We start from the raw sequence: 18,493 nt of genomic DNA, 5'->3' as shown, positions 1-18,493 counted from the left end.
ACCAAAGTCGACGGGTTCGACTACCGTGCAAGTTTTATAGAAGTCCAAAATGCTTCTTTTGGACTTGGGGTTTGCTCAGGCCATGGCGTGCTTTCAGAGGGCCATACGTCCTCACTCGTCAGTGAGAAGCTCTGAGTAAAATGCTCTGAAATGCTCTGAGCTTTTGGTTCCTGGTTTGGCTGCAGAATCTGGTAACCCAGCAGAGGAGTTGGCCAAATGCCTGGCACATCCCCCCTCACCGCCCCGCCGAAGAGGCCATGCATTTTTAGAAGCCGTCAAAAGTGAGCTTTTATAACAGCTGTCAGGCTCATCCATCTTCAGTGATAACTTCCCATCAAGTAACAGGAATCCAAAGATGGACCATAACTAGTCTTTCCAGTTAGCTTGGTTAGTAACTGTGATATGGGAAATCCCAAAGGAGCTTACAGCAAAGGATTGTTGGGCAGTGTGTGTGTGCATGTGTGTGTACCCATGTGCAAGGGAGTGGGAACAGGTAATTTCCTGTAGATTTAAAATAGTACAGTACCCCAAGTGCAGGCCCCAAAACATCTACACTGGAATCTCCTGGGAGCTTGTTAAAAATGCAGGTGACTGGGCTCAGTCCCTCCTGAATCAGAACTGAGTGGTTTGAGAAACTGCAGGAAGGAGCGTTTTTTAATGGCTAGACTACAACCCCTCCAGGGCTGACCAGCCTCCTTGGAGCAGAGGAAATGCCACCTGTTGTGAAGAGAGCAAAGTTTTCTTGGACACCAGTTAGCTTATACAATTTTTGCTCAATACTCAAAAGCCCCTGTGTTTTTCCCAAGGAGAAAAAAGATGTTTTCTGAGAAAAGAGGATTATTTTTAGGGATGTGAATTTGGCAACCACCTCAAGTAAGGATGTCAAGTGAGTGCTGTCCTGTTTCTAATGAAAGATGAGCCACATATTGGCCTCAGGGGTTGGCTGAAGTGACACCTCTTCAAACACTCTTAAGAGTCCACGTTTGGAAAGCAAGGGTGGGCAGAGTGGAGCCCATGACTGCCCCTGGTGAGCGAGACGCTGAGGGGAGCCCACACGTGAGGAGAAATGGAAGGCCGAGTGGTGACACAGCAGGCCCCGAGCAGCACTGACTATGGTGCAGAACAGCACACGGGGCTTCATGTGCTCCCCCACTCAGTCCACACGTGACCCCGTGAATTACGGAGGTGAGCAGCAGCCCCATTTTACTACTGAGCAAACACATCCAGAGCAGGGAAGGAATTCACCGGAGGTTACACGGCACAAACCCGGCATGGCCTTCACACAGGGCTCCGCGCGAGCGCCCCGGGGTTGGGGTGAGTGGTTGCCATTTCTCCAGACAGCAGCTAGCACCCTGAAAAGGTGTGAGAACTGAAAAAAACCCTATTAATTATACGAATCATATACTAACATTACGATGAATAATGCTGGATGCTAGTGAGAAAAAGGACAACGCTAAACCTGTATTTATTGAAAGTTAGTATTTTAAAAGAATCCTTGCAAACTTTTCTAACCTTTCAGTTCTGAATTCTGGCATTCTCGGCATTGAGCAGGAGTGGCAGGGAAGTAGATGATAAGCCAGTTAGCACACAGAGCCCAGACAAAATGGTACTTGGCACCCAAAACCCTTGTTTGAAGATGTCAAGTGTTTTATCAGCAGTTACAAAGATCCAAATTACAATTTGATTTTAATTTGTGATACACTTTGGGGGAAAAAAGATGGATAGTTTTTGCTCCCCAGAGACATCGTAAGGTGGTATTTGGGCATAAACCTTGTGCTAAGGGCTTGGGAATTGTGTAGCATAATTCAGCGGGGCTCACGGGTCATGTTATATAAAATGAAGACGGATTTAAATGCAAACCAATGAACAAATGTTACCCAACTCCTGAGTGACTAACCCGTATTGTCCACCGCTGTCCATGCAAAGAGGCAATGGCCAGAGCAGAACAGGACTTGTCCAGGAAATCTCCTGACACGCCGAATGCCCATGGCATGGGGGCTGCCCGGACAGAGCGCCAGTGGTCTACACTCCGGACCACGTGGGGACCCACGCTGACCCTGCCGCTCTACACACCTGCTTACCCTGGGGTCACCCATCCACCCTCCGTGCTCTGCCTGACACCAGGCCCACCCTGGGGTGCCATCTCCTTAGTAAAAAATCACTAATCCTGATCTACCCCCAGGCAGCTGGAGGATGAGCCTCACAAGGTGGGCCGTAGTAAGAGTGGAAAAAAACTGTCAATAACAACTGTATGCCTTGAAGAGGTTCCTGAAGCCAAATGTACATCTGTCTTCTGCCCTTTTACTGCTCAGTTCTTCCTGAATTGCTGTGTGTAAATCAAGTCCAGCTGTCCAGGCACTCACTGTTGAGAGGGATTCCAGGAGCATAAGGTTACAGTGTAACACACAACACAACCGGGAGAAGCTAAGAGAGTCAGGAGGGATTGATTAGTTCCATGATACAGAGCAGATGTTTTTTGTATAAGGTGACGAACTGCCTCAGGGACAAAATCCAGATGGCATCCACATAAAACTGGGTCCCCCAACCTCAGTTCCCAGACCCCACACTTCTAATTTACTATAATCAAAGGCAGCAAAAAGATATAATTAACTTCATAGGAAACAGGAATGGTAAGTGCAAGCTCTTGAGAAATACCTGTCTCCCGAATGGCCCTCTGGGCAGCACTGCTGGGGTTCAAGGGCACAGCCCTGGACCCAGATCCTCTGGCCTTGCAGCCTTGCTCTCCCATTTACTAATCATGTGTCCTGTGCCTTCTTCTCTTCATCTGTAAAATGGGGATGATGATAGCACTTACCTTCTGGAGTGTGGAGACGGATGAATGAGCTGGACTGCGCCTGGCATGCAGGGACACCCAATACACCTGGGCTGTCATCAGCCCACGGGGCACACACCCGGTCAGGTGACTGCATCTCCAGCCCCGGCACATGTCATCGTTTTTGACAAGTAACAGTTACCCAAGAGCAAAGTTAAGACCAGGCTTGAGATTCTGGTTTCTCTTGGAGTTTTGCTAATTAAAATTTATTATTTCAATATACAAAATGTGGTGGTAGAAAAAGAAAACACACAAGTAATAAATTTGTTAAGGTCCTCTCTACAACTCTTCCCTTCAGGCATAGAGTATTCAGTAAATGCTATTTCGTGATTACTCTCCCATAACTGGGTGAGAGTAATGCCAAAGATAAACACGCAACAATCTTGTCATAATACTTTTTTTTTTATTACAATATCCAAAAAACTGGGTATGCAAGTATAGGGGATCTCCAGACACCTTCTGCAATCTTAGGAATGTGCCATCTCAAGACTGTATATTTAAACTATAAGGAAGTTTATATGTAAAGAAAAAAAGAAAATGCAATTTCTTCATAAACATTCTGTGTGTCTCTTACTACCAATCACATATTCTTTTGTAAACCCTGAAAAATATCCCTGTAAAGCAAATAATATATATATACACATATATATATATATACTGTGTGTGTGTGTACATAAAAGTAAAGTGTTGGTAGCTCCCCTTCCCCAAAGATCAGTTGTTTTCCTTAATCTTCTGTATTAGTGTCAACAAACAGCTACAGATATATATTACTTTGAGAATTCAAAACATAACTGTGAAATTCAAACACGCAGAAGGGCAAGAGGAAAAAGCATTATGTGGATGGCACGCTTGAGGGGTTAATTACCAAAACATTCTGCCTCTATGAGTTGCCGATTCCCTTTTTGGGAGACTATTTTCCAAGGAAATTCTTTATTGCAAGCACAGCTCCAAAGGCCCTGGACGGATATCCTTTACTCCACTCTCGCCTGGTGTTTCAGGAAGCTCTGCCACCAAATGCATTCACTCTGGACAGTCTGGGAAGCAACGTGCAAGCCGAGGGCATCGGAAAAAGTGCTTCTAGGATCTAGGAACTTCCTGTACGCCACCTGGTGAGCAAAAGAGCCCCAGAACTTGCAGCCAAAACTTTTGGGGTGTACTATCTTTTATCTTTCACTCAATTAACTGCAGCTTCAGTGCATTCAAACCGTGCCCGGTGTCTTTTTAATAAAGGGTTCTGTTAGCATAAACAATTTGAACAGATTAACACCATTTCCAATTGAGAAAGAACAAGACAGATAGACTCGCCCTTCTTCCATCTCCAAATTCTGTGAAACTGGCAGGAAGTGGGGCTGGAGTTGAGCGTAGGGTGAGTGCTGGGGATGGCTGCTTACGTTCGAAACCTGCGGGAAGAGCCAACTGAAAACAAACAGAACTCAATAAAGAGATAAACTAGGCAAAAGAACCCAATAAAGGATGAACCACTAGACAGAGCAAAACCTTCTGCAGGGGGAGCCGTACTTAAGACTTCTTTTTCAGGTAGATCAGCTCCGCTCTGTGAGAGTGAGTGTGGACCTAAGGCCTGCAGTTGGAGGAGGGCGGTGGCAGGGATGCCGAGCGGCCTTCACCGTCACTGAAGCGCCTTGACGAGATATAACTTTTCCCCGTGTTCACTGGTGAAGATGGGGGCCTTTTTGTAGTGTTCTACCAACTCATCCATGGTGTGAAATCGCCGCTGCCCGATACAGTAGACATTGTCCACGAGCTGCACCTTGAAATGTTTGTTCTTCCCTGATGCTTTGAGAGATACGGAGAAGTCGCTGGGCTGGGGAGGAAACAAAACACAAGTTGTGACTTGGCCGCAGAGAGGAGACTCTGGGAAAACGCACGCAATCCATCAACTTGAGAGTCTTAAGGTCTGAAAATGGAAATCCTTTCCTCCGTGAGATGTACCCTAGCGACTCTCAAGCATTTTGGGTATGACAGTCTGAATGTGCCATTTACCCAAATCCAAACCACCACACAGCTCAGGCAGGTCTATGTTTCAATATCTAGAACAACGTTTGATGTCCCGATGGCCCAAAGGCATTCCAAGATGCTGATGTTCTGAATCCAAGAAAAATTTAAATTATTTATTAAATAAAATGCATTTCAGTTATATGAAAATTGCAAATTCATTACGGAACCGATGACTCTGTGTTAAATCTGAAACATGAAGAAACTTGAATTTTTCATTTCCCAAGCTATTTTTGATAAACTGAGGATTCTAAAGTGACAGCTAGGAAATTTTACTTCCTGTGACTTCTACCACTATAAGAAATTAAGCCAACATTTTCCTTCCCTAGTTCTAAGCTATTTAGAAATAAAAACTTAAGAGTAATGGAAAACTGTGGTTGCATTTTAAACACTGTTCATAATATTCCAGAGTAGGCTGTCCGATGGTTTGGGCACAGATTTTATGGAGAATTGTTTAAATTCTGTGATTATGCCAGTGCCTTACTTATATTTGAACACATTTTATAAAGATGCCATCCTTTTTGTTAAAATTGGTATTTTATCTCATTTATTACAAAATATGCAGGGAAGATAGTGAGTAAGGAACTTTTTCTGGGAAAAAAACGTAATTCAGTATGTAACAATTATTTATTGAACACTGACAACATGCCAGGCAGGTCACACTCTGGATACATATGTGTGTGTGTGTGTGTGCATGCTCAAAGAAGTCACAATCCGGGGGGGGGGGATTGATTAATAAGTAGGTGGATATAGAACTGCAAACTGTGTTAAATTCTCTGAAGAAAAAGGAGAGTCGCATGAGAGAGAATAATGAGGTAGAGGAAGCTAACTGTGTGTGTGTGCACCTGTGTGTGGGACCCAGGTGTACCGGCCTCTGAAGGAACGTAAACCAAGCCTGAGCTCCAGGAGTTGAGACTGGTGGGAAACCGCTCTGGGAAATGGGCACGTCCCTTGGGAAGAAACCCCACGGGAGGGCGCCAAGCCCTCCCTCCACATCCACTTCTCCGCTGCCCACCATACCTGCCAGGCCCTGTGTCATCTGGCTCCAGACTCGAGTGACAATCCACAAGTCTAAGGTATTTGCCACCCACAGCCCCATTTTCGCTCCTGTTCCTGTTATCTGTTGTCCTCCCACCGCAGCCCGCTTTCAAGTGATCCCAGAAGGCTCAGCTCAAAGGTTACACCTTCTTTAAGAAGCTTTGCTTAAACTCCCCGGCCCCGGACAAGACCCACTCTCCCCCTCTTTGGCTTTCTCTACAGTATAAGGTTCACACCGTTCCAGTGGTGGGGCCACAGTGTACACAGTCACACTACCCTGCAAATAAAGCAGTTTAAACACACCCCCCTAATGTGTGCGAGATCGGCAGGGCTATACTCCGCAGTCCCACAGGTAGTGGCAGCTTAATATTTTTCTTAACTGAATTCCCGAGCTAGGTTTCCACCGGGCCACGTCAGCCTGTCCCGTTCCGGGACTTGCTGCGGCTGAGCACCCATCAGGCCGGCCTGCTCTGCTGCCTCCCCAGGAGCGCAGACAAAGCGAACAGTCACCCGGGCCACCGTCCCACAGTGAGCTTACAAAGCCCAAGTCAAACACGCTTGATGAAAACATCTTGCAAACCAAGGGATGATTCCCTCCACACGAGGCAGGGGAATGGGTGCAGAGAGAAGCCAAACTGCGCCGGGCCACCAGGCTCATCCCCCGGAACAGCTGTTAGCATAGAAGACTCACGGAAACTATTTTATTTATAGTTTGTATTTATATACCCCTCAGTCCCAAACAAGAGCAAATAAAAACACATCCTTGAGGGGGGAAAAAAACCATCTTTTCTCCAGGGCTGAACATAGGGCTTGATGTCTTGGAGGAGACCCAGGAAATGCTTGTGGGACAAAACTTCAGAAGAGCCAGAATGTCTTAGGATTAGACCACAGGCTTTCTATTATTTCCATAATCAGGGCCACTAGCAGGGCCTTTAGGGGGTGTGGGTGGTGGGGACACACAGCACTTGAAGATCATTTCCCCGAACGGGTCCCTCAGCAATGAGTCCTCGCAGGACTGTGACGTCAGCATCCACCAGCACCATCTAGGCTGTGGTCCAGACACCAAAACAACAGTCTAAGTGATCACCTCACTGCACAATTCTCAAATCATTACTGTTTTCACGAAGTTGAACAACATGGATGCAGGGTGGTCCATATCATATCCAAGTTAGTTGTTGTATATGGTTTTGAACACAAAAAAACTCAAATGACCCCAACACCAGCAGGGCTTGGCCACCATCACTGTCATCATCACAATAGTTACCAGTCCCAGGAGATGACAGGAGCCCCCGTGCAGTGCACACTGCAAAAAAACAGTGTGTCCATGAGTTATGCACTGTTTAATCTTCTTTGTGTGCCTTCAGGTTTTCCTTAAAGTAATTTTTATTTTTAGTTTCAAGTTCCCTACATTACACACATACACACACACGCATATTGTGTGCCATAAGTTGTGCTTAGAAAAGTTTTGCTTTTAGAGTTTAGCACGACCAAGGCATTGTGCTAACTTTATAGAACCTTTAATCAATTCATAAAATGGTGTCGTTTTTAGTGGAGGTAGCACATCAGTGACTCATAGTAAGTATAAGACATACCCAATTTTAATTAAGCCAAATGATCAATAGATGATTTCCTGACCAGGAAAATTTGCTTTTCATTTAAGTCCTTTAACATCAAGGTGTGTGTATGTGTGTGTATGTGTGTGTGCACGTGCATTACCACAGTAAAACTGAGGTGGCACAAAAAATAATTTTTAATTTTGTGGGCTACTGAGCAGAAACCAGCTAAAGAACTACGTTCATGCCAAGCAATGGTGGGGAAAGCCTGGGGTGTTCTTAGTTCAAATGGAGTAGATTCTCCCCAGGGAATCTCAGAATGAACAGTCTTTGTGCTGACATCCATGGGTACCTGCCACCTGTTAAGCAGCTCTAAATCAAACCTGAAGGCAGGAGCTAGACCGGTGTCCCCCACGTGTGCGGAACTAGACAAGTGTCCTCCAGGTGTGCACCCAGGACCAGCAGCACAAGCCTCACCTGGGAACCTGTCAGACCCACATATCCTGGGGCCCCACCCCAGACCTACTAAGCAGCAGCCCTGGGGCCGGCCCGGCCATCCGTGTTCTCATAGGCCCCCCAGGGGATGCCACTGTAGCCCGAGGACCAACCCCCACCAGTGATTTCAAATGTCCAGAGCCACCAGGAAAAGACGGGAACTCGACTGGGGGGCTCTGCGGCCCCATGTCAGAGTAACTCCATCCCTGCCCTTACACCCCACTCTGCAGACACCTTTCTGATTGTGTCCTAGGGTGTCCGGCCCTGCCGCAGATGTTCCTTTTTTTGGGAATTTGCCCTAATGGGACAGCTGGGACTCTGCAGGAGAGCGTGTCATAAGGTTTCTTCATTCCAACTGAGCCAGTCCCTGGATCAGAGGGAGATGGAGCTACTCTGGGCCCCAAACAACTCAGGAGACAGCGTGCAAGACAGGGAATGAGCTCAGTCAAGGCGACACTATCTGTGCTGCTCACGCCGGTTGTGGTCCTTTCGTGCTTGGCTTTCTGAAACAGGCTCAGAGAAATCGGACCGTAAAAGGTCTACAGCACACTCCACCCCCTCAACGAGTGGTAGTGTACACACGACACAGTACTCTAAATTCACGTGTGTCAAGGAATCTTAACACGCGTTGCCTGAATATCTACACTGAGAAAGATAACCAAAACAAACACCAGCTCAACACTCTTGCTCCACACACATTTTTAGTTTTGGGTGTTTCTGATCTGAATGCAGGAATTTTTAAAAATTTTTCTTTTAACAGTTCTTTCTTCTCCTAAGGATGGCTCATACTGGCTAGTAAGCATCAGCTTTCTCTGCTGGGGCAAAGCGCTGAAGCCCGTCAAGTCCTCATATTTTCTTCAAATTTTACTACCCTTTCCTTCTCCCAACACTACACTCATTTGGATAATTTCTATGCTTTACTGATTACTGAGCTAATTTTTCCGATTTTCTAATACCAGAGCACTTCTTGCTACCTCCTCCTTTGACTGTTCCTTGTAAGGAATGATGTGTTGATCCTCTAGTTTCTGAATCGGAGGTTCTGAAGAATTATCAATTAGTCATTACCTATTCACACCACCCTTCTTTTTAAAAAATCATTTTCCAAGTGGAATCTCAGGACTAGTAATAAGTTGTTAGAAATCCAATCTCTCCCAGGATCCTTATCATCATTATTGTTCTTGTTCTGGCTTGACGTCCTCTCTTTGCCAAAATGCCTCTAAGTGCACGAACGGGATTCGACTCCACATCCCACACTGGGCTTACAGGAGGTGTGAACAGACACGTCGACGTACGGATTTCCTGTTTTGACCACCCCCTCACTCCTTTAGGTAATTCTTACCTGTCACCTCTTTGCAATTTCTGCTCTCAACCAGTGAGGGCTTTTAAAAAAGAAAATCAGAGCATATGCTCTTTGATTCTTTTTCTACAGCTTTCCCAACTTGATCCATTGCTTCAAATATTTGTTCAAAAGCACCTCTGCATATTTATAAAACAGATGCCCTGAACCGATACTTCTCTCTCCTCCTACTCAAGATTTAATCACAATTTTCTCATTGTAAGACAAAATGGAGAACAGACTTCAATAAACTTTATTTCTTCCTTCATGCCCGAAAGCTTAGGTGTTAATGGGATTTTCTTCTAAGCACAGTGGCCATAAGGAAATAAGAGGGGAGGGAGGGAGCCTGTCCTCAGACACTCTGGATTCTTTAATAACTTTAAAACTTCCATTCATATTTCACTCTGGACTTTAAGAAACAACTAGAATGGAAACCCCCTTTGTGTGGTTTACCAGGCCTCCCAGGTGGATTTTGGATTAATCTCTGGTCACCCTGAGGCCTCTGAACATTAATAATTTACATTATATTACATATTTCACATTCCCTCTGCCCCTCAAGAGAAGGCACAGTTGTTGGTTTCTTACCAAAAGGAGTATCATCCATTTATTTTCGTAAAGGGATATTTTTCTTTCATTTTTATTTCCGTAAGGAAGTATCTTTTTGTCCACAAAAGTGGTTCATTCACTTCCAAAAACATCTGAGAATTGATGGCTTAGGAGCAATTTGCATTTCACTGATTATTTTAATCTCTGTTATCTCAAAAAAACTGCATTTCGGTTTTCTCACTCTATTAGCTCACTGTGCCAGTTTGGATGTATTATGTTCCCCAAAATGCCATTATCTTTGATGCAATCTTTTGGGGCAGACGTTTTCGTGCTGATTACATTGGAATCCCTGGAGATGGATTCCTCCCAGCTGTGGGTGATGACTCTGACTGGATAATTTCCATGTAGGTGTGGCCCCGCCCATTCAGCGTGGGCCTTGATTGGTTCACTGGAGCACTATATAAGCTCAGACAGAAGGAGCGAGCTTGCTGCAGCCAAGAAGGACACTTTGAAGAATGCACAGAAGCTGAGACAGACATTCTGAAGACGGCCGTTGGAAGCTGATGCAGACATTTTGGACAACGCTGTTTTGGAATGCAACCTGGGAGCAAGCAAAAGCCAGCCACTTGCCTTCCCAGCTAACAGAGGTTTTACGGACACTTTTGGCCATCCTCCAGTGAAGGTACCTGACTGTCGATGCCTTACCTTGGATACTTTACGGCCTTAAGATTTTAACTGTGTAACCAAATAAACCCCCCTTTATAAAAGCCAATCCATTTCTGGTGTTTTGCATTCCAGCAGCATTAGCAAACTGGAACACACGCCCTCCCTGGTGGTCTCATATAGTCTTCTTTTAATCAAAATTGGCTCACTGTCTACTCTTATGCCACTGTCAACCAGTACCATTCTCTTGGTTTTTTGTTTTCCCAATTTTATTGAGATATATTCACCCATCAAAAGATCATCCAAAGTATACAATCACTGGCTCACAGTATCATCACATAGTTGTGCATACATCCACATGATCAATTTTAGAACATGTTCATTACTGCAGAACAGAAACACATTCTCTTTATTTTTACATCCGATTACCTTTTCCTACCCCCAGGTGTGCCCAGCCTCACCAGCATTTTCTATGCTGTAAATGTATCCCTAAAATGTTTACCCCATAGGCCTAAAGCCATGTGACATGATCAAATGTTATCACTCTCATTAGCTTTGGAAATAAACCTATTTACATAAGTAAATAAAAATCAATCATTAAATACAAAACAGTCTCTTAAAGTCCCACTTACCTATTAAATGATGGAGCTGTTACTGCTCATTTTCAAGTTAGTATACACCCCACAAAATATTTCCTGAAGTTAAATGTAAATACCTCAGAGACAGACCTTTAGGATACTGTTCCTGCCAAATTTTGTCTTTCTGCAGTGTCATGGCTGGCATGACTGACAAATACATGATAATCGATCATTTAAGTGAGAATTTTACCATATAACACAGTGTTTTGGACGTCGAAGCCCCCAGAAGGGCTTGTTAAAATCAGAGGTTGCAGGCCAGCCCCCAGAGATTCCGGCTTAGCAGGTCTGGGGTGGGGCCTGAGAACCTGCATTTCTACCATGTTCTCTGGGGACACTGATGCTACTGGTCAGAGAACCGCACTTTGAGATTCACTGCCATGAAGAATATTTCAAATGGGGTCCTCACATCAGCTCACAGAACCACCCATGCTTGATTCTGTAATACTCCCAGCCACTGACATATGACGCGGCTGGCATTTACCTAAGAGGTGAAGCAGAATGCCCTCAGGAAGGAGGTGAGCTGCCCTGCGCATTCAGCTCCCCAAGTACCTGCTGCACAGGGACCCCGATCAGAATGAGCTGCTTTCTACGGGCGAGCTCTGGGGTCTGCACCTACTGCCCTGGAGTAGAGGCCCGTTAAGAGCTGTTTAAAACAGGGGCCGTGAGAAATATCCCCCCAAAAATCAAAAGGTGAGAAATACACCTGTGGAATGAAGACAACCAAAAAGTGGAGCTGAGTTTAAAAGGTCACGTGCTGGTCTAAAAAGATTTGTGCAATTCTAGTGGAAACCTCAAAATTATGACAGAGGAAACCCAAGTATCTGGGCAGGTAAAGACGTTTGCTCTCCTGGCCTGGGGCTGGGGAGGAGATGCCGAGAGGAAAGGGGCGGGCAGAGCTCCAGGGCCCTGTCCCTTAGTGGGGTGGAGTGAGTGGGCAGAAGAACTTGTCAGTGTCTCCAGATCACTCGCGACAACAAGTGACTCCAGTTTACAGCTTTTTGCAGGAGCGGGGGGCAGGAATAATAATAATAATAATAATAATAATAAAAGTTTGCTCTTCTTTGGCCTGGGGTCAGGTGACAATGATCACTGAACATGTATGAAGACAACTGGCTGATGCATGATTATATCCTTTCTATTAACCCCTCTCCTTGACCTTTTAAAAATAAATGCTACAATAATACTGATTGGCTCTGGCTGGTATACCCACTTAGCCTCTTAGAATATCTAATTATTAGTAAGATTTTTAAAATACTGTAGAGACCCATCTCTGTACTCTCCTAGGACACAGCTTTCAGACCAAAACATAAACATTTCTTGTGGACTTGCAATTTGCCAAGGAAATGTTTTCAAAGAACACCAAGTAAAGATCACCTGGCGAGGCGAGCCCGAGTCCCCTATTTAAGGAGATAAAAGATGTGTGCTTGCCTTCCGGGCTCTTGTTGGGATACAAGAAAGAAATTTTTACCCAAGTGGTCTACCAGAGCCACCTTTAAATGTTCCTCCCCATCTCTCCCTCCTCATCTCGGAGGCTGGAGTGGCTGATGGTGCTTTCCTCGACGATCTGATAAATCCTTTCACCCCTCACCACACTCACAGGGAACCCTGGGGGAATGGCAGCACCATCTTCTGGGCCCTCTAAAGCTCCAGTCACCTCCCAAGCTGGAGCTACATTTCTGTCTGTCTGTCTGTCTGTGGTTAAAAACAAGGCCAAACAAAAATTACAGTTCAAAGAAACCGTAACACATTTTCTTCAACCAGTCTATGATTTTATCTCAATGCTAATTTAAGTGGAGTGATTTTGAGATTGCTAGGGAGCTAAACATGACTTTTTCCTCTTCTATAAACCAAATAGAGGCTTTAGTCCAGAAGACGCACATATTCAGTTATTCCTGCAGTGACAGCTGATTAGAATTCAAGTAGCATAAAAAAAGAAGGGTTTACACTGATGCTACATGTGCTAGTCATATAATCCTTTCTGATACATTCAGTGCTAAAAACTTATCTGACCCAGTTTTAATTTTTTTTCTTTTCATAGAACTTCAAACATTTTTGGGAAAAAACACTTCTAATACGTACTGGTGGTTTTACACAAGATCAACATAAATATTTAGAAAACAGGGCAATTAATGATCTAAGGGTATTTATGGAAATCTTTCTGAATACAATCATGGATAAATTATTAACTTCAACACATTTATATTTCAGCGTATAAAAATTCTTTAGTTGCCAGAGGTTCCTTGATGTCCCATTTCTCTCCCCATTAGGTTGAGATGAAGCATCCAGAGCCTCGCGGTGGCAGTGAGAAGCCAGGGACCACCGAGTCGGAGCCAAGGAGAGAGCCCTGGACTTACTAAAAACAAGAATGAGCTGGGAATTCCCAATGCTCTGCTTTCGTTGGCTGCTGCTTACCAGTCACATCTTGGATAATTACTTCATCTGTTAATGTAAACAATACTTTTTGAGCCTCACTGAGGCTCTGGGGATTCAAGACATACAACGTGCACTCTGGGGCTTGCTTGGCCTTTGGTTGGGGATAAAACAGCAGAGGAAACAGGCAGTTACCACCCAGTGTGAAGACTCTTGAGGGGAGATGCAATGTGGCCCAGAAGCCCGTGGCCAGGGCTGGGGTCAGGGAAGGTCCTAGAAGCGAAGACGGCTGGAGGGAGATGGCGAGGGACACGTGCAAGTTAGACTGCTGGGGCAGGGTGGAGCGGGGGCCTATATGCTAGAGTTTTCCAGCAAGGTGCAAAGGTCTGGAAGCAAGAAATAGCTAGAGTCCAAGAGACAGAAGCACAGGATGGTGAGAACACAGGTGCAAGGAAGGAAAAGAAGAGCCTACATTGAAGCCGAGAGAGAGAGGCAGGTTAAGAGATGTCCCCTGCGCTACCATCAGCGATGTGATTCTGAAGACCAGCCGAGGTCCCCGCCTTCTCCACACTCTGCAAGTGAACAGCTCGCTGGGCTGGAACTACACCTGCCTCATTTACATTTTACAAGCCGTGATGATTTTTAGGGAACAAATGACTCTCTGTTCTGTCTTCTATGTTTACCTCTCTCAAGGGGAGAAAAAAAAGTTGAAAATGGATTTAGTATTACTTCCTTTTACATATAAGGCAGAAATAAAACTCGATCCAAAGTTTTTCATAATATATGAGGGTTTTAATGCTAAAATTCCAAAGATTCTCAAATGCCTTCTGTATTCTTGAAAAGTCATCTGTTCCCTGCATGCTGGTTACACGCATTTTAATGACGGTATGTGATAACTTGGGAGCTCCACAGCAGAACACTCGCTGGACTAGACCAGAAGGTCTCCAGCCTCCCGGGAGGACCTGGGAGCCACACCGCAGGCCATCTGCAAAGTCCAGAGGTCCTAGCTGGGTTCTGAAATAAATCATGAATGACACACTGATCCGTTTTCTATTGATTATATTCTAAGAACTAGCTTTAAATAAGACTCTTGCCTTTTCCACAAACCCAGTAAATGACAGGAATACACTGTAAATTCTCCAATTCAGTTTTGGGGCAGGGTGTGTGTGGGGGGGGCGCTCACCAGTGCTGGGGGGGAGGGGGTCTCCAAGAGCCTTGAACCACCTGAGAATCAAGTGAAAGACGCAGACTCGAGTCCTAGAAAAGCGCACACAGTAAACAATCTTTTCAGTCCTTCTAATTTTAGAATTAGGTATTTCAATTTTATAAATATTACAAAACCCAGGCCTAAAATTTTCAGTCGGTACTGGGCAAAAAGCCTGACAATTAAAACCAATTTATTATGAGATAAGGAAGATGCATAAAAGTACAGCTCACAGTAATTGGGTGCTTTTTCTTAACATCAACTCATTTCTGAGGAAATATTAACTCATTTCTGAGAAAGTGTCTTGACCAGGGGCCAAACTGTGGTCCTAGAAGGCCTGTGACGACATCAGTGAAGGACCTCACTCCATTAACTCATCTTCTGAGGTGATTGTGAAGCACCTTACGCTCTGCTATGACAACTTAACTCTTCCCCATTCTCTATCGGAAACACACTGTGAACATAAGCTAGTTTATCACCACACTTGAGAAAACTAAAAAAATTAAATAAAAAAAAACAGAGAAAACGCTTTAGGAGATGGAAGTCCTCAACAAAAGCTTCTCCACAAAATTAAACTATATGATACAAAGTTATAATTTGCACCTTTGAACATTTTTGTAATTCTGGAAAATGTAATATTAAAGGGTGATGGTGTCTTAGTAACCGCTGGTATCAAGTTTAAACCATTCGGAATGCATAATCCGGAACAGGGGTTCTCAAAATGTGGGCCCCGGCCCGGCCCAACAGTACAGGCCTCACAGGGCAATGTGTTAGAAATGCAAATTCCCCAGCCCCAGATCTCCTGATTCAGGAACTTTGGGGGTGGGAGCAGCAATCTAACAAGCCCTCCAGGGGGTTCTAATACACACTACAGCTGAGAATCACTAATCTAGAGAGATCGATTTATGAAATGCCTGAAAGTAACAAACATCATTTTAAAGATATAGCAAAAAAAAACCCTTTTCTAATTATGTTCCTTCCTTGCCAAATAATTAGAGATTACACAAGAGAAGAATGAAACACACACTGACGTTTAGCATGTTCAATATGTGGGTTAGATTATTTTTAGCAAGGAAGTTTTTCTCTATCAGAACCAAATGGTTTGTATAACAAAAAAAATTAGTTATACATGATACATACTTGATAACAAAGGAGGAGAAACATGACCCCTTTGGGACCTTTTACGTATTGCAGGCGGAATGCAATGGCTTCTTAAACCACTAGCTGATGCTGTGGTATACAACTGGTCACTCTTTCAAGCGCTGTAACTTTTTGGACTTCATCGTGGTTGTAACTTGTCACCTTCTGAATAACCTTTACAAGAAGGGTGAGGGGATGGGGGCTGGCACAACTGAGAAAATAAAAGACTGACAACTTGCAAAGCTTACTAGAAATCCAGTTACTGGTTTTTGTTAAGTACTTTAAGTACAGCCTTCTGACCATATCTATAGAATCATGTGGACAAAATATATAAGGACTTACGATGAGCATACAGATGGCTGGTGGGATTTCCAAATTTTCTGGATTTAATTTTTCACAGGCAGAGGTATGATGATTAAATATGGAGAATAAGAAAGGGTACTGTTTTATCTTTAGCTGCGAAAAATAAATGACAATTATAAATGCAAGATAGGAGATCAAGGGAGAAAAAGAAAGAATAAACAGTAAGTAATGAGGTTCAGGACAGGAAAAAGAACCAAAACGGGTGAAGACGATTTATGTGGTTAGTTCCCATTCATTGATAAAATGTTTATTTTAACAGAAACCTCTGACATACCCAGAATTTCAGAGGCAACAGATAGAGCAAATTTTTGTTTAAAATGTGTATCCCACCAAAAAAAGCAGTGACTTTCTAGGACTCAGAATTGGATATAATTTTATCCAAAAAAGAAAAATATTAAATATTTTTAAATGCAAAACACTGTGAAGCAGGAGTCTACATTACTTACATAGGAATTGTTTAAAATGATACGTTTATTGAAAATGCACTCCAATAAAACTGCTGGGCTTATTTAGAAGTCAGGCTTCCTGTGATAACCTCCAACAAAAGAACAGTTTTAGACCCAAAGATTGCAAAAACGAAAAAGGAAATAAAATAAAATAAATGAAATTAAATGAAGTGTTACGGGAATGCTTTGACCCCCCAGAAACCTTTCCATGCCCCCTGCACTGTGGTGGGCATCAGATTACGAACCTAAGGGCCCTCTTTGGCCTGGTGGTGGCTGTGAAAACCAAGTTCTGATCTCAGAAATGTCAAAATGGACAGGACAAAAGACAAAGGGAGGGATGGCAGAAGAGGGGGAGACATTGGCAAAAGTGGAGGCAGTGGACGGTGGAAAAGGAACGAGCACGGGGACTACCAGGACAGGCACCCCAGCAGCAGCAAACAACGGTGGAGAACAGACCTGGATATGAACAGGAAAAGAGCAGCAGACCCGGCCAAGATCTGCAGTCGGGGGGAAAGGACCAACACACCCTGTTTGGCACAAGGTAAGCACACCCACAGCAGAAAACTCTGCATGTCACCGCAGGCTCCAATGAGAAAAAGAGCCCCACACACCACTGGGCCACACCACAGCCTTCAGACCGAAAACAGTTCCTCGGCGTAGACGGTCAAGGCAGGGCCTGGCGAATCTGTGAAGCTCAATCTTTCCCCTTCTGCCCCCACACCCCTGAAACCAAGGGGCCACAGCACACTACAGCATTCGTAACAGCAACCCAACATTGGCGTGCTTGCTTTTCTAAGTTAAGGCAGAATGCAAAACATCTGGGAAGGCTTCCATAAAAAGGGTTAAAATGCAATTCAAACAGTTTATGTTTTGATTATTTAGAAAAACTTAGCTTATTCTCTAATAAGGCAAGCCAAACAAGACAGAGAGTAAGTAGTCAAGTTCTGGGATGGAACTTGGAAAATGCAAGGATCCCTTAAGATTGGGTTCCCAAGTTCAGGCTGTGAAGGCCACTGTAAATTCTTGGCCAACAAAGCAGCAACAGATCTTCTCTGAGGTGAACCACCTTGGAGGACTCTTCTCACCCACTCTCTTTCTAAGAGTTCCTCTTCTCCCCAGATGCTGTCTGAAAATCAAGCTTATACTTTTTGATTCTGAATTATTCTTATTATTTAAGCACTCTGGAGTGGGAGTTCTATATTGTAGTGGGTTTTCCAGTGCTTTCTCTAGCTGTCTGCTCGACAGAGTTAAAAATCCTGCTGTTGCCAATTCTTCTAAACCTCAAACATGATCTAAAGGCGGCCATGCACTGAGCTTGCGTTGCATGAGAACAATGTGATGTGATGCGCTGCCAGAAATGATCAACTCTGGTTGCCTGGTGAGAAAATCTCAAAGTTCAGATATCGTTAAGTTGTTAACTTTCAGACACAAGGTGCTTGCCCAAGCAAAGTCTAAGGTTGCAGAAGCCCATGAAGCTGCTGACATTATAAAGGGTGCACTTCCACCTCCACGATGCTCCTTCTGCCTAAAGGAAACACCACAGTTGCCTCTCTCTGAAGAAAACACATTTACGTGGCTTGAATTCTGTCTTAGATCAGTCAATGGAAGACCTGAATATACACTTGCTTATCACGGTATTAGCATTTTCAGAATACAACAATTATTATTAGTACATAACATGTATCTGCTATAGCATTATGTTTTGCATTTAAAAATTAAAATGAAGCCTTCTATAATCAGTACAATTTAAACACAAAATACACTGGATTCCAACTTCAAAACTCTCGTTTTGGGTGGTCTCAGCATGTAGAAGACATATTTGGAGAGAAGTCCACAAAATGGTTGAGACTTCCAT

The 18,493-nt window shown here is 44.1% G+C and overlaps 1 protein-coding gene across 3 annotated transcripts in view; it reads right to left on the bottom strand.

Moving 5' to 3' along the window:
* Positions 1 to 3,015: 3,015 nt before the first annotated feature.
* Positions 3,016 to 18,493, bottom strand: part of NCK2 (NCK adaptor protein 2) — a 130,014-nt gene continuing 114,536 nt past the window's right edge. For all 3 annotated transcript variants that reach the window (XM_037806939.1, XM_037806940.1, XM_037806938.1), the window contains one exon: positions 3,016 to 4,655. In XM_037806939.1, the coding sequence (XP_037662867.1) occupies positions 4,461 to 4,655 (195 nt within the window). In that variant the 3' untranslated portion in view covers positions 3,016 to 4,460. The remainder of the gene's footprint in view (positions 4,656 to 18,493) is intronic.

Source organism: Choloepus didactylus, chromosome 17 (genome assembly GCF_015220235.1).
Source record: "Choloepus didactylus isolate mChoDid1 chromosome 17, mChoDid1.pri, whole genome shotgun sequence".
NCBI classification, from domain to species: Eukaryota; Metazoa; Chordata; class Mammalia; order Pilosa; family Megalonychidae; genus Choloepus; species Choloepus didactylus.
This window is presented reverse-complemented; position numbering and strand designations above follow the sequence as displayed.